The sequence below is a fragment of the Platichthys flesus genome, chromosome 19 (genome assembly GCF_949316205.1).
Source record: "Platichthys flesus chromosome 19, fPlaFle2.1, whole genome shotgun sequence".
In the NCBI taxonomy this organism is placed as follows: Eukaryota; Metazoa; Chordata; class Actinopteri; order Pleuronectiformes; family Pleuronectidae; genus Platichthys; species Platichthys flesus.
The window spans coordinates 9,269,108-9,284,176 of record NC_084963.1 but is presented as its reverse complement, the minus strand read 5'-3'; the positions used below and the strand labels follow the sequence as shown (position 1 = coordinate 9,284,176).

Below are 15,069 nucleotides of genomic sequence, written 5' to 3'. Positions count from 1 at the left end.
TGTACTTTATTTGAAATTAAACACTTTCTTGTCTGTCTACACAACCTGAGCCTTTGAATTTGAAATGTGTAACTTGGAGAGGGATCAATCATTTAACTCCGAAAAGGTTATTTCCCAAAATGTGAAACTATTCCTTTAAGGTTCTACACACACACACACACACACACACACACACACACACACACACACACACACACACACAGCTATATTGATTCAATTTTAGCTTAAAGCAGCATCTTCTCCTCTCTTACCCCCTCATGCGCACAACTCACAACTGTCTGCATGGCGCTCTGTACTCTACCTTCCATATGCCTCACACAGATAGTACACACAGCTGGCATTTCTTTTCCTCTTGCCCTGTTTTTCTTTCACAAACACACACACACACACACACACACGAGCAATGACTCATGGGTAAAAGCACGGAGGAGAGACAACCCACACCCAGCTGCACACACTTGCAAACAAAAAGAGGCATGTGTGTGCGTGTGTGCAGGAGCAGAACAGCGAGAGGAAGCAGAGGCCAGGCTCAGGCACTGCTTGTTGCTGTGAACGAACACTAACGAACAAAGAGCTTATCTACCGTGATCAAAACATATGTGAAAAAATGTGCACCGGCCCCGGTAAATATGTCTTAATATGAATGACAGTGATCATTGGCAGGGATCTATCAGCCGGGACCATATGTTGCTTTGGGTGGGTAGGGAATGAGGGCTTACTGCAAAGCCTGCCTTATCCTCTGGCATTACAGTCTCTAAGAAAGGATTTACTGTTTAATTCTTGATTAGATAGAATTTTCTCCCCAGTGTGCGAGCGCAGTGATACACTGAGCACAGATAACCTGCCCTGTTGGGGTGTGTGTGTTTGTGTGTGTCTGTCCGTGTGTGTTTGTTTGTCTGTGTGTGTCCTTTGGCATTGCCCCCACTCTGAGACACAAACATGCTCAAGCTCACATAAACACACCCACCTGGCCCCCCTGCTGTGCCATCCCATTTACTCCCGGGGCTTTTAGCACATTTTGATAGGGCTATTATTAGAAGCAATGGATTATCAATCAGGAATTAATCCTGATTGATGTGTTTGCCCAAACTAGATCACACTCTCTGCCTGTTTGTTTTCATGTCTGTAATGAGAGATGGAGCTTCTTCGGCAGGTGACATGAGTCAATTTTTTTTTTTAGTTTATGTTTTTCTCCCTGTGATCAAATCCCCAATCTTGTCCTCCTCAGGACGTGAGGAGACACACAGGAAGACATTCATTTATTTAGCTCCTGCGCTCATTTATCTTCCTCCCCCTCGTCTCTTTGCCTGACTGGCTGCTGAGCTGACTGACTGTCTGGATGGTTGGCTCTCTCTCTCGCTGGACTCTCACAGGCAGTTCACTCGCACACTGCGCGAGCTTCACTGAGACTGCGGTGGAGGGAGACAGTTGGCTTTGCTCAGGGCTCTGGAAAGTGCAGGATCTCTGCCTGGTTTCTCTCCCTGTGTTTTGGTGGACTGTTAGATGAGAGCAGAGCAAATCCTGAGCTCTCATCCAGCACCGACCACTGACCATCACTTTCTGTGCTGCATCCATGACTTTACATACCTGGCTGGTGTATGGGCTTGGATTTATCTTGGTTTTGGCACTCTGCTTGGCAGACGGTAAGTAGGACATATATTGCATATATTTGTATGCTGAATTCTGCACGTGCATGTATAGATTTGTGTGTGAGAGACAAAATAAACTACACTGTGCACTAATGATATCAAAACACAATAGTCTTCACTTACTGCAGCCTTTGCAAGCAAAGTCATCAATAATAAATGTACAGTCAGACAGGTAATATATTATATGCGCTGCGGTGTATAGATACAATAAGTACAGTACCTTGTTATTTTAAAAACAACTTTGAATGTTTGCAAAATGTTAGCACAGCAGTAGAATTACACAAAGCAGGTCTTGGAATGTTCCAGACCAACATTAATATAATGAACGACTACGTTGAAATGTGACACCAATTAATAAGCTTTTGTTCCGCATGTAATTGACTTGGGAGTTCAAATCTATATGACTCTTAACAATAGGAAATATCCATAGGTGGCAAAATAAATTTCCCTACAGAGCAATAATGATTGACCTGACTCGGCTCTTCCGCAACCTTAATGTCTCAGGGAGAAGGAACTGGGCCGACGTGTGCTGAGATGTTGCTTTGCTTGATCGCATCTGGCTGTTTCTGGTCCAAGTCAGATCACCTCTGATCCCAGTGAGAGGTGCGGTGAGCTCCACACCAGATAAAGGATATGGGGGTTTACCAATATGAGGCAACATCCACGAGAAGGCAACTAATCTGGATGTTCTGCATCTCAACAGTATCAGATTTCACCCTGAAATAACATGAGATCTATTATGGTCATGTAATGTAATCCATCAGAGTGTAATCCAACAAATTAAACATATGATATTCAAAACATGTATGGGGTTGGATAGCATATGTTTTGTTTTTTATGAACCCTGACTGTCAGAGGAGCTCAATACCATAATTGCACCATTTTCATTACCTATTAGCAGTATGTCCATATTGATTATAGTAATCAAACGGCATTCAGTTTTAAGTGCTACTGAAAAAGCCTAACATATCAATATATAATGAGATAAGCTAGCTGTATTAGGTATTCTAAATTAAATCCAAATATATCTATAATAGTCATTCTTGCTTTTCTGTTTGTGTTCAATATAGATTTATGATATACCAACTACGGCATACACGATTGGTTCTGTGTTGAAATGCAAATGCCAGTACTTCATGTGTAATACTAATTTAGATGTAGGTCAGAATATAAATTGACATAGTCAGAGTTAATCAACATTTGCATTGCATACTGGGAAATTATCTGGCGTATACTCATGATAAATTGCATTGTACCATGGGAGCTAAATGTCTTTCCAATATGTCCTCATTATGTTGACAAATAGTCACGCCGGGAAGCTTTTCTATGTTTCATGCACGGCGTCTAACCACATTGCATCACAGGGAATTTTTAAATGAGGTTGCTAAACAGATGTAAATGACCATTCCACTGCTTTGCACTTCCTTTACAATTACCCACATCTAATGAAAGACTCCAGTATTTATGGGGAGCTTTCCCTGCATACAGTGTATCGCCAATAGGAAACGATGACACATCCCCTAAAGGCTGGCATGTGCTCTCTGTCCCTGTGAGGCTCTACATTGATTCCAGCAGATTTCTAAAGTGATTTTTGTAAGAGCATTTGCCTGGGATTAGTTTGCTCCTGAAAGCTCCATCAGAGCTTTTGCTGGGCTATTTAACGGAGCGGTGGCAGCGAGAGGCTGGCTTCCGCTCTCTGCCCTCGCCACTGAGTCCACAGGGCGGCAGAGATAAAGAGCGAGGATTGGTTTCAGCCAAAGCTGATCTTCTACCTTGTGTGTGTGGGATTTCGGAGGTCAGGCACAGGTGTGTGAGGGGTCTGAATTTACAGATAATCCCTTTAAGCCCTGGTGGATTTGTTCTGTTTAGGCTTAGCCTTAGTTTCTTGAGGGAGTTAGACATTTGGGAAGAGCAGTGGTATGGCAACTGAAGATGAAAGAAGTCTTCGGAGCATTTTTATTTCTGTAGAGATATCCTTCAGAATTCAGTTGTATTATGATCCTAACGCCTGGCAGCTCCTCTTTTAGCAGCTGGGACCAAACCCATATATCGGCAATTATCATTTTAACCGAGTGCATCATTTTTTTGATACCAGCTGGGAAGGTAAAGCAAACAGCATAATGTGGCTGCATGTTGATAAGGTCCTTCTCTCAGTTCCTCCTCTGTGCTTCAGCCTCTATAGCACTAATAGGGTGCTGAGTGGTAGAGACGCAGCACTGAGATCACAAGCTGGAGCTGGCAGGCAGACTGCCTGGGATTGGGTGTAGTAGTGAATCACCCTTAAGCACAAGCTTGTGAGGAGAAGGAGAAAATGCCTCCATACCTACAATAAGAAAGACTGTGAGGCTCCTGTTAAAGACGTATCTAAAAAGTGATTCAAATTTGAATCCAGGTCAGTTCCAATGCCTCTGATGTGGATTTTGAGTCACCAACACATAATAGTCAAGTGGAGGTTTGGGCGATTGCAATTAGGAACTGGGAAATCTTTCATCCTGTCGTTTCAATTTCACCATTACCAGTAAATTAGGTGAATTTTAGGTTCTATGAGTGGCTCACAAACACACACACACACACACACACACACACACACACACACACACACACACACAAGTCTCCATGGCATCAGATGACATTACATTGACTTACATTGATTTCCTGGAGACTAACTACAACTGAACATAACCTTTACCTTAATCTAACATGAAAACATGATGTTTCCACCTTAAAATGTAATGATTTACGTTATGGGGACTTGCTTTGTGTCCCCATAATGTGACTGTAAACAACACGAGTAATACCTGGTCCACACACACAGACACTAACAAAAACACACACACACACACACACACAAGAACACACGCACACACACACAAATACACACACACACACACACACACACACACACACACACACACACACACACACACACACACACATACACATACACATACATACACACAATTTAAATTTGTAGTGGTATTCAGTATACAGGTGTTAAGCTAAATATAAGATTGACTACACCAGCAATCTGTAAGGATAAAGCCTGTTATGGATTGAAACTGGGAAATAATCTATTTTGCTCTACCGTTATAATAATCATAACATCAGCTCTCATTGGTTATGTCTACATGTCCTGCTGCTCCTGTTCTTCCTCTCCTCCTGTCTTCTCGTGATGTTAAGTTAATACATATCTGCGTATGATGGCAATGCTACTGGTGTAATTTACATACATCATTCCGATTGCTAAGCTTCACACAACAGGCTGACACACCATAATACATTTTCACGTACTGGTCTGTGTGTCCCCCTGCAGTCCAGGGGCTGCAGTGCTATGGCTGCAACATCCTCCAGGGCCAGAAGTACGTGGACGTGGGCTGCTCCAACCCAGAGGTCATCACCTGCACCCACTCACACAGGGGCTTCAAGCACCGCTTCTGCATCAAGACAGAGAGCAGTGAGTGGACGTAATGTTTACTGACTAATACACTGATATCATATTCACAATCTCTCCTCTCCTCTCCAGCCTCTAAATCTTTGAGTTAATGCAACTGTGTATTCTTATTTGGAGAATGTTTATAGGGTATCGCAGGATAATAAATGTCGAACGCCCTCTGACGTGCCACTGGACATTGGCATAATCGTTTTTAATCATACTTTCATGTAAATGTTTTTTTGTCCGCGGCTGTGAATATCCTTCTCTCTCCCCCTTGCACTGAGCGCAGTTACATAATCCTACTTTGGTGTGCTTTGCTGAGTAAATTATAAGTCAGTCATTGTGAGATGTGAAGTCAAACGGAGGATGTGGACATCCACGACAGGACGGTGATGGTCAGATGAGTGGTTCTGCTGCTATTCATGGGAGCGTGGACGATCCAGCTGTTTGCTTGACGTCTCTTTCATGTGGAAAGGGCTGATGAGGCACCTTCTTCCATTCGCGGAGAAGCTCAGCGAGCTCAGACTGACAACAACCCGTCTGACACAGCACGACAGGCACTCTGTCAAAAATCTTGGAGCAGTGGTAATCTGTGGCCATGTAAGCCTGTTAATCTTCACGTGACCACGCCAAACCCCAAACAAACAGAGCAGTGAGGTTCACATTTCCATGTCCTCAGAAACAAGAATCTGCCCTCAATCCATAACCAGCCTCAATTGGCCCCAACCTACAAGTGAAGTGAGGACTCCTGACAGGAAAAAAAACTGCATAATTTCTTGAGATGTAATGTTAAGAGACTAAGGATCATCATCACAATGTTAGCGAAGGAGCCAGGCTGATCTTTTCAAACTGCTGCCCTCAGATAACCTGGATACCTTTTGCTTTATTTTAACCTCCGCTAAAAAGGTTATGATTTCATCTGCATTCATCTTCTGAGCTCCTTGTGTCTGGCAACGTCAGAGGAAGATGTTCTGCAAAAATAACATCTTCCTCTGACGTTGGAAGATGAAGAAGTAGTTTGTAGTTTGTACACCAGTATCAATCAATTAAATTTGATTTGTGTAGCCCATATTCACAAACCTTAATATGCCTCATAGGGCTTAAGCCTTAAGGTGTCATATCATCTGCCCTTAACCCTTGACAAGAGTTGACTGTAAATACTATCAACTATTGTTTCCAGATTATAATCATGCCTATTAATGCCACTTCATCGCTCTAGGAACTAGGAGCAGTCATTTTATAATACAGACTATATTACAGTTATTCCTGGATGTCAGTTATCATTGAAATACTTCAAGACAATATGATAACCACAAGAGAGAATCAGCTGGATTTGCTGCTCTGATGTAAAAGTGTGGATAACAGGTTTGACACGACTCACTTTGTGTATTTTTCAGTGTATTATTTTCTAAATTACATGAAGGTACTTTAGATTTAAATAAAGACTTTACAAGATATTCTGAATCTTATGACAGTGGCTCTCCAACTCTTTAGTTTCAGCATTAAAGAGTACAAAATGCACTCAGGGTGAAAGCCTTGGTTTCTCGGCTTGTGGGGAAACATGCTGTGAAGTGTGTCTCGCTTCCTCATTACCCACTTGCAGTATTTGATGCTTACTTGTGCTTTATTTTTTCTTGCTGAGCTAAACACCAGCTCGTCACTCATCCCTGACTGACTGTCTCCCTCTCCTGTCCTTCCAGCGGCCCTGGGTATTGTCCTGACCAGCGGTTGTGCCACATCCAGACACTGCCAGCAACATGAGCTACCAGGGGTGCGCATCCACTGCTGTGACTCCGACCTGTGTAACAGCACCTCCTCCTGGAGGCCGGGCACACTCCACTATGTCTGCGGGATGTTCAGCCTCTTGCTGATGAGGATGTGGTGGTGATGTGGAGTCATTTTCGAAGAGGAACACAACACCGACGGACAATGGGAGAAACATTTTTGTATGAGAAGCTCGTACGTGTGTTTCCTCAGCTGCTCATGTGTAGAGCGGAATGAGCGTTTTACTGGTGATACAGGCGAGCACCTTGACACGTAGCTTTCGTTACTATTGTTAACTTTGACTTACTGTCACAGAAAAGTTAAAAATAATCCTGTGAATATGTTTGATCAAAAGAACGATGAAACAGCCATGGGTGTATTCATTGGGCACATCCACTTTCTCAAATGTAGCTTGAACAGGATATTATGGGCTGTGTTGTCGCCATGGATAGAAGATCTTCATTAGAGTCATTTGTTTTAAAAGTTATAAGAAGGTAGATCCAAATGAGCAGAAAGACACTGACATAATTTTGTACACAGGCTCCAAACATAAATTCATCTTCTCTGTTCAAGACTTTGTTTTTCATCTTTCTCAAGAGCAAAGTCTCTGTGTGCGGTGTGTTCTTTTCAGGTCACAGATTTATTTTGCTGTCGTGACTCTGAGTCATGACACTTTGCAACATGAGAGATATTTTTTATTTTAGTGCACTGTCCGGTTCTCCAGGCTGAGCTTGGTCGAGCACACTGCATGTGGTTCTATGTAAGATAGTGGGAAATATTGTACAGTTGAAGCATGTAATGTTGTGAATTGCTGTAATAAAACATTTCGTATTTTTAAAGGAAAATATTCTGGTTGTTTCTTTTGTTCCATGACATGCCATGTGTTTCACACGCCACACATAAAACAAATATAATGAAATCCTCCAGTATTAAAAAAAAATCCAAAAACCTATAAGTAAGGCTGTCAAATTTATGTAGTAAAGTAGAAAATACAATGTTTCTTTCTGAAATGTGAATCAAAAAAAGCATCGAAGGACACAGACACACACACACACACACACACACACACACACACACACAATAATGTGTCCATCTTCTTCCTGTGCTTAGTTTCTCATGGGAATGAGCAGGTATTCCAATCCTTAATGTTAGTGTAAAGGCGGTGTGGCCCAGGATGTAGAGTGGTCGTTTGGCCTAGAGGGTAGAGTGGTCGTTCTTCAAGAAGGTTGCCACTTCAAATCCCACTCTTCCCCATCTGAATGCCAAAGTGTCCTTGGCAAGATACTGAATCCCTAAATTTGGCAGAACTTCAACTACTCATTCATTGCAAAATATCTTCAACTATGCAAATTTAAAAACAACAATAAATTAAAATGTAAAAAAATAAATAAAATGAAATATAGTTAAATTAAATTAAATGAATCCTGCGCAGTTCGCTTCTTCGCAGGAAGGGCGCAGTCCACTTCTGTGCATTATTTCATGTGAATGATTGGACTGCATTAAACTGTACTGGTCAACTGAACAGAAGAGTGTTTACATTTTACATAAGAACAGATGCTTCTCTGACATGGATTAATTTAAATATAATATACTATATGTGTTATAAGGAACACATCTGACATGCAGAAAACAAACCAGGACCAGATGTTAAATAAAGAGCTAATTGCCCTGTTTTCTGATTGTTTACATATGATGAAAACATTAACATACCTGACCAACCTGGTTTTAAATGGTGTACAAGCTGTTAGTTTGTTTACATATGATGTCATATTGGCTTCAAACCAAACAAAGATCACTGCACTTACAAAGAAGTAATAAGGAAATAATAAACAGCAATATACACAAGTGATTAAGACCTTAAGACACGGCTACAAAATAAATGAGCCGGACAGTTTTTTTTATTTTTTAATATTTTTTTAATTACTTTTCATAACAATTACATTTTTGTATCATTAATAATGCCTATTTAATGGTTTGCATGTATGGATTTTTTCATTTTCCACAAGTAGATAAAAGTGTTTTGTAGTACATTACGTATTATATATGATGTAAATTAAAATATTTATTTGCCATATGTATTTTCTACTCAAGGAAAAGTTTGCTGGCCAAAGCAATGGGGATGTAAATTCAATATAAATACTTATCTGCTGCCCCAGGAGAACCCAGGTTTGGCAGGTGCCTCTGAACCCTCAGTCTTGCCTCTCATGATTTCACCTGATCGATGCTTTCACCCTGTGATCGTGTACTGACCCTGCGTTGAGAACCGTAGCTTCACGTGACACGCATGACCTCACCTGTGCAGGTGCGGTCACCCTCCGCAGAAGAAACGGTGCTCGAACCGCAAACCCCCGCACACGGTGCTCTTTGTCCCAGAAGCCCATTGTGCACAGCGGAGGAAACCCTGTGCCGCGAGCAGCCATCTTGGAAAGACAGATCAGACTTGAGCCAGGATAACCTGCAGACCTCCTCTGAGCAGCTCAACTACTCCCAGCTCCAAAAGACTCCATTCCCGGTAAGCACAGACACCGGACATCGGTTACACGCACACGTATGTTACACGCATACAAGTGCGTGGTGTCAAACAAACGTGGAGACGCCGATGGTCACACGTTTTGAACAGCTGGGGCAGTTTAGCCAGCCTGTGTTTGTCAGTGGCGAGATAATTGGAAAGCTAACGAGGCTAGCTAACAAATGGCTAATACTTGGTTAGTGTGTGTCGTTAGCTGCCGCGAATCAGAGATGTTAGCGATCAAACTGCTGAATGTTACTATTGTGAGCGAACGGGGACTTGCTCGGTGACGTGTAAACAAACGTTGACAAGCTAGCCAAGTGGCGTTTCTACCCTAATCCAACCCTCGCAGCTCGCTGACCAACTAGCATGCTGAAGCTAAAGCTAGCTGCGTGTGTGTTACCTTGGTTGATGCTTTGCTGAGGACAAAATGTGTTTGTGCGACGTGGTTGCACTAATCACATGGCTCGACTGTCTATGTGTTGATACGGATAACTGACCAGCATATAGTGCTTGATGTGATCTGTTGTCAAGCTGCATCCATTGATGACAGAACGCAGGCAGCCAGCTAACGCAACCTCACCTGTCAAAACAGCTCGTAATGGGCCGTGCGGAGAAGTAGTCGCGGTCGTCTGGGGACTTAATCTATCTGATGCTAGCTTAGATTAACTCCTAATTGCAATTCTAGCCTCATGTTTTCCAACTAGCAGCAGACGATCGACCAACGCGTCACTGTAAATTCGCCGGTTTGAGCTAAGCTAGCTAGCATCGTCTGGCACCAGGCGTGATGTTACAGTGACAGATTATAGAGGATTTTTTACCACGCCATTACGGTTTGTTCTCATCCGTATAGATTAAGGCCTTCGTTATATTCTGCTTTCTTGAACGGAAGTGTTTCTAATACCGTAATCGTCTCTAATGTAGCGCAACGCATCAGCTACGTGCTAATTCCGTCGCCAGCAATCGGCTAGCCGTCTCTTTATGTATTTCCCCCGAATAGCAGACATGTAAAAGGTCAAAACTGAATAAGGAAACAAACTAGAACGCGACTGTCGTGTTGTACATTCGCAAAGTTCAATCTTAACCCAACACAAAATGCTGCATCATATGTGTGTCTGGTGCCAGTTCTGTTTACAGGCTCCACTCGAGACATAACAACCACACATGATTTTACTGTAACGACTTCGCTTGTAGTGTAAATGTCATAAATCCACATCGATTCAATTTGTGTATATTGCGATTATTTACTTTGCCCTGCGCGTAAACGGCCGTGGTGATCTCATAGTGTTGTTTTCAGTGCTCGAAAGGAGTCACATGATTTGTGTAGTGGGCCTGAACATCCTTGAGCCACCCCGTGTGGATGTGTGTCATGATTTCCTGATAGCCCGGATTTGAGTAATGCAAAAGTCCTCCGTCCTCCCTTTTTCTTTCTCGTCTTTATGGGAAGTGGCTGTTGACAGGGGAAAGGGCTTTGACGTGGTGTCTCAGGAGAAAGGCTCAGTTAGTGAGGGAGAAGTGCTGAGGCTGCAGTCTGATCACATGATCCGGGCTCGCCTTCTCCTTGATGGCTTCTCCTGGGGTTTGTTTCTGCATAATGAGCACAGAAGGAGTATCGTAATGGAATCACATTTTTGTGACGGTTCCGGGATATTGTCGGGGGCAGCTTTCCTTCAAAGAGCACTGGAAACGGTCACACTGGGGATAAGGATGCCACATGAGGGTCATGTGACAGGAGGCAGTAGAAATAAAGGCTATTAAATGCTACTCCAGGACTTTGAAGGTTAATTAACTGTAGTAGTTCATGATTTGGTCGTAGTGTCTGTTTCAATTAGGTACCTGGTTAGTGCAGTATCTGGGACTTTATTCAGTTAAATCAATCAGACTAAGGGGGGTTGAGAGTAACTGCAGTAAGTAATAATATAAAGAAGTTTGTCATCCTTGAATACAGCAAGATTTGCTTCGGTATGTAAACATGCTTGTGATGCAAGTGCACTGTTATCATTTTTCTGAGTCACAAGGTAGTTTCCCACATCCTGTATTAAAATGTAAAAAGCAACGTCATACAGACTGCTTGTAGCTTCAGTTGGTTAGTGTTAACCTGAGCACTTAAACAAATGTCAGGTCAAGTTGCAGTGTGCAGAGGATGGTAAGTGTGAGCCAAGTCTTTTCTGAGGCCACCAACAAGTACACAGTAACTGCCCGAGCCTGCTCTGGGACCAGTACAATCTGTAGTAATAGTATAGTTTTAAATTATAACATACAGTAGCTTTGTGTCAGGAAAGTTGAAATATTAAAATGTACTTTGAGCAATTTAATTTCATTACCTATGTTTTTGTTTTTAATTTATCTCCGCTTGTTAATATTACAATTCATCATGATGCTTCAGGCATCGTTTTTCCAGTTTTTTCCTCAGAGGGTTGTAGCTGTAGTCAATGGGAGCCGACATGAGGGTACATGACCCAGAGTTCTTCTCTATGACATAGAGCTGAATAAACCTTCACTACGAAGCCTCGCAAGCTCTCTTCATTTTCTCTCTCACAAATTCTCTTAAATTCTCTTATCACACCCCATTCACATTTCTTTTGGCTGTGTCGGCATTAATTTGGTCAAACGGGGTCACTGAACTGCAGATGGTGAAATGTGAGCACAACACAAGCACTGGGGTCTGATGTGGCTCGGAGATTTCAGTTTCCAGGAACTCCCTTTAATCGCAGCGCAGTTTCATGGAGGCTCGGAGAGCAAAGCACTGGTTTAAGGCACATTTTCTTTGCAAGGGACATGGAAACCATCAGGGCTATGAGATGATTATGCCCCTGATTGTAAGGCCTGAATTATTAACTTCTCATGCTGTACAGCAGCTCCTCAATGCAGAATTATGAAGCCGTGTTTCAGCACAACATATTAGCCTTGATGTCAGGAAGTAGCTTTGCAAACTGAATTTCACATTGACACTGATCATGAGGAAAAGGTGCCTGCTGTTTAACGCGTCTTCACTGATGTCATACATGACCAGATCATTTAATTATGAACAAACCTGAGGAAGGTTTACTCCCCGCGGCTGTTCAACCCTTATATCTGTGCAAACGCTGTTTTGTCTTAGCGTCTCCTTTGTCTGTGTGCTGTAAGTGGACTGTGTGCAGTGAAGCATCCGTGGATGTGAGATAGGTGTCAGGACTATTTTTAGCTCTGGGCCTATGATGCGGGAGGTGTTTTTCTGTACATTTAAGTGCCACACTGTTTACATGGAGACACACTCTTTCTAGTGGCATCACAATTAGCCGGTGTCACTGTTACGGTGGAGAGAACAGGATGATGTGGTTGGTGGAGCTTTCTTCCTCCCTGTGTCTTTATAAGTGATCCGTCACCTCACTTGTCTATATTCATATCTCAGGTTCTTGCCCAGGCAAATGTACTGCATACTGTATCATTCCTTTAATATTATCAGATTATTGTTACATAAATTCTAGTGAGACCAATGATTGTTTGGTTTGAGGTTGTTCTGAAGGGACGCTAAACAAACCCAGAGTTGGAGTGAGATGGACGTAATGAGCGGTATTGTAGCGACCACTCCGCTCGCGGTCATGTGAACGTTGGTGCAGCGTGTTGAAGATGGTGTGAGCTCTGAAATCTCAACAGATACTTTATCTGCAACGCAACTAGATTAATCACATCTGGTAGTGACACAATTAATCATTAAGGTTACTGTTCAAAATGACTTCAGTAGTACAGATTGCATGAAGGCTCGAGGCCTCAGGTTTAGTTCCGACCTCGCACCGTTCCCCCTCCCTGTATTCAGGCATTTTACAAATCTGTGTTTATGACTCTCTGATAAGGTATCAGGTTAAACAAGTTGTAAAGATTTGTTTACAGCCCCCCACACACCCCCAGCATCTTTGCAACCTGTGGTATTTGTTGGATTGTGTGGAATTGTAATAGTTTTTATAGTTTGCTTCATTTTTAATACATCAAAGTAAAGTCTTAAACCAATGTGAAGTCTACATGTTTTCTTTGTTTTTATTATTTACAACTTAGCGTGTATTTGTTCACCTGGAGACAGAACTTGAATTCAAACACAATAATGTTCTCATGCTGATATTCAGTTACCCAGCATGCAGAACGAATGTGATCAGTGCTGCACAAGAACCAAATTGTACTTCATGATGAACTATTGCTCCTACTCTTATTACCTGGAATGACTTAAGTTGAAAACAGCATATTGTCTTTGACTGTTTAAAAACCTAAATCTCCTCCTTTTCTTCTCTCTTTCAGAGCCACAATGGCCACCGCACCGTATAACTACTCCTACATTTTCAAATACATCATTATTGGTAAGTAAACAACGCCGTTGACGACCAGTTTGCAGTCATCTTTACAGATTATGCTGATGAGTCCGGGTCTGAACTGATAAGCATACAGTGTTGATATGAATTCTTAAAGGTCTTAAAATGAAGTTTTGCTGACAGGTTCCTCTAAGTGAACACACTCCTGCTTTTACCTGTGCATACATTTACAGACATGTACATAAACACACACCCCCCCAGCTCTGGACTGTTTATCATCCTGTATCGTTGAACTTATTTAACACTACCGCCTCAGAGTTTAAATGGGTGTGTTAAGTGTGAAAACAGGAGCAGCCTGAAGGGAAAGTTGCTTTCTACTTCAGCTTTCTGTTTATATTTCGTTTTCCCCTTCATTATAACACTGATGTTTTTGAATAGTTTGTGTCACAAACTGATTTTAAAAGATCTCACGTGTTTGTTGCATTGAGTTTTCTATGCTTGTTTTTGAGCAACATAAAATAAAAAGACTCAACACTGGTTTGGTGTTTGTCTCACTTTAAACGTTCAGTCAAAACCAAATTTGTCAGTATACTCATCCCTAATACAGAGGTTTTTTCTGTTGTTGTTGCATTATCTTTCTTATTTTGCTGAGCTGCAAATGGACTCATCACAGATGTCTGGCCAAAAAACTTACCATTGTTTCCAAAATGCTTATAAGCATATTCAGTATTAATAAACTCTGAAGGACAGAATACATTTCAAATGCTGTTTACCATAGAGCCCGACCATTTTGTTTTTAGTTATTAATATATAATTACTTCAAGCCTTAATTATATTTCCTTGTTACAGGGGTTTGATAATGTCATCGTTTGGAATCATTGCCAATTTTTTATTTTATGTGTACGTCAACCAATATATCGGTATTCGAATTTTTTCCTTAGTAATCTTGGCGTTGGCCCTAAAAATCCATATCTGTCGGCTCTTTGCTGCCACGACTCGTCATGAAATTTTAAATATCGTCGCTGACTATTACAGAGGGGCTGCTACATCATGCATGGGGGCAACACTGAGGGCTTGAATAGACAATTATTCCTGTGTTATTTCCTTGGTTGACCTGAGTTTCTCTCTGTCTCTCTCCACAGGGGACATGGGGGTAGGGAAGTCATGTTTGCTCCACCAGTTCACAGAAAAGAAATGTAAGTGCTGCCCTGATTCTGACTCCTTCTCATCTGTGTGTGTGTGTGCGTCTGAGTGTATGCAAGGTTGCCGCTGCCAGGTTCAACTGGTGCGCCTGAATCACTTTAGATTTCTTTATATGCCAGCGGAAGTCAGTGGCATACAAGTCAAGTGTGAGCTCAGCAGTGAGACTCCTCTTCTGTTCGTGAGTCAGCTGCAGCTTCCCATTACCATTCAGCTCCGTTTTGTTCGGTGCCA

At 42.1% G+C, this 15,069-nt stretch overlaps 2 protein-coding genes across 2 annotated transcripts in view; both read left to right on the top strand.

Moving 5' to 3' along the window:
• The first annotated feature begins 1,139 nt into the window (after window positions 1–1,139).
• Window positions 1,140–7,654, top strand: LOC133975318 (uncharacterized). The gene is made up of 3 exons (XM_062413245.1): window positions 1,140–1,643; window positions 4,963–5,103; window positions 6,783–7,654. Exons 1-3 carry the CDS (start codon window positions 1,574–1,576, stop codon window positions 6,968–6,970), a joined length of 399 nt encoding a protein of 132 aa, XP_062269229.1. The 5' UTR covers window positions 1,140–1,573; the 3' UTR covers window positions 6,971–7,654.
• A 1,523-nt stretch (window positions 7,655–9,177) lies between these two features.
• rab14l (RAB14, member RAS oncogene family, like) overlaps window positions 9,178–15,069 on the top strand; it is a gene marked incomplete in the record, with an annotated part of 10,094 nt that continues 4,202 nt past the window's right edge. Inside the window, 3 exon segments of the mRNA XM_062413328.1 lie at window positions 9,178–9,358; window positions 13,625–13,683; window positions 14,778–14,831. Coding sequence (XP_062269312.1) covers window positions 13,632–13,683; window positions 14,778–14,831 — 106 coding nt within the window.

Coding starts and splice junctions, on each gene's coding strand:
- LOC133975318 (XM_062413245.1), top strand. CDS start 1,574: ATGACTTTACATACCTGGCTGGTGTATGGGCTTGGATTTATCTTGGTT. Junction 1,644..4,962: donor GGCACTCTGCTTGGCAGACG/GTAAGTAGGACA, acceptor GTCCCCCTGCAG/TCCAGGGGCTGCAGTGCTAT. Junction 5,104..6,782: donor CTGCATCAAGACAGAGAGCA/GTGAGTGGACGT, acceptor CTGTCCTTCCAG/CGGCCCTGGGTATTGTCCTG.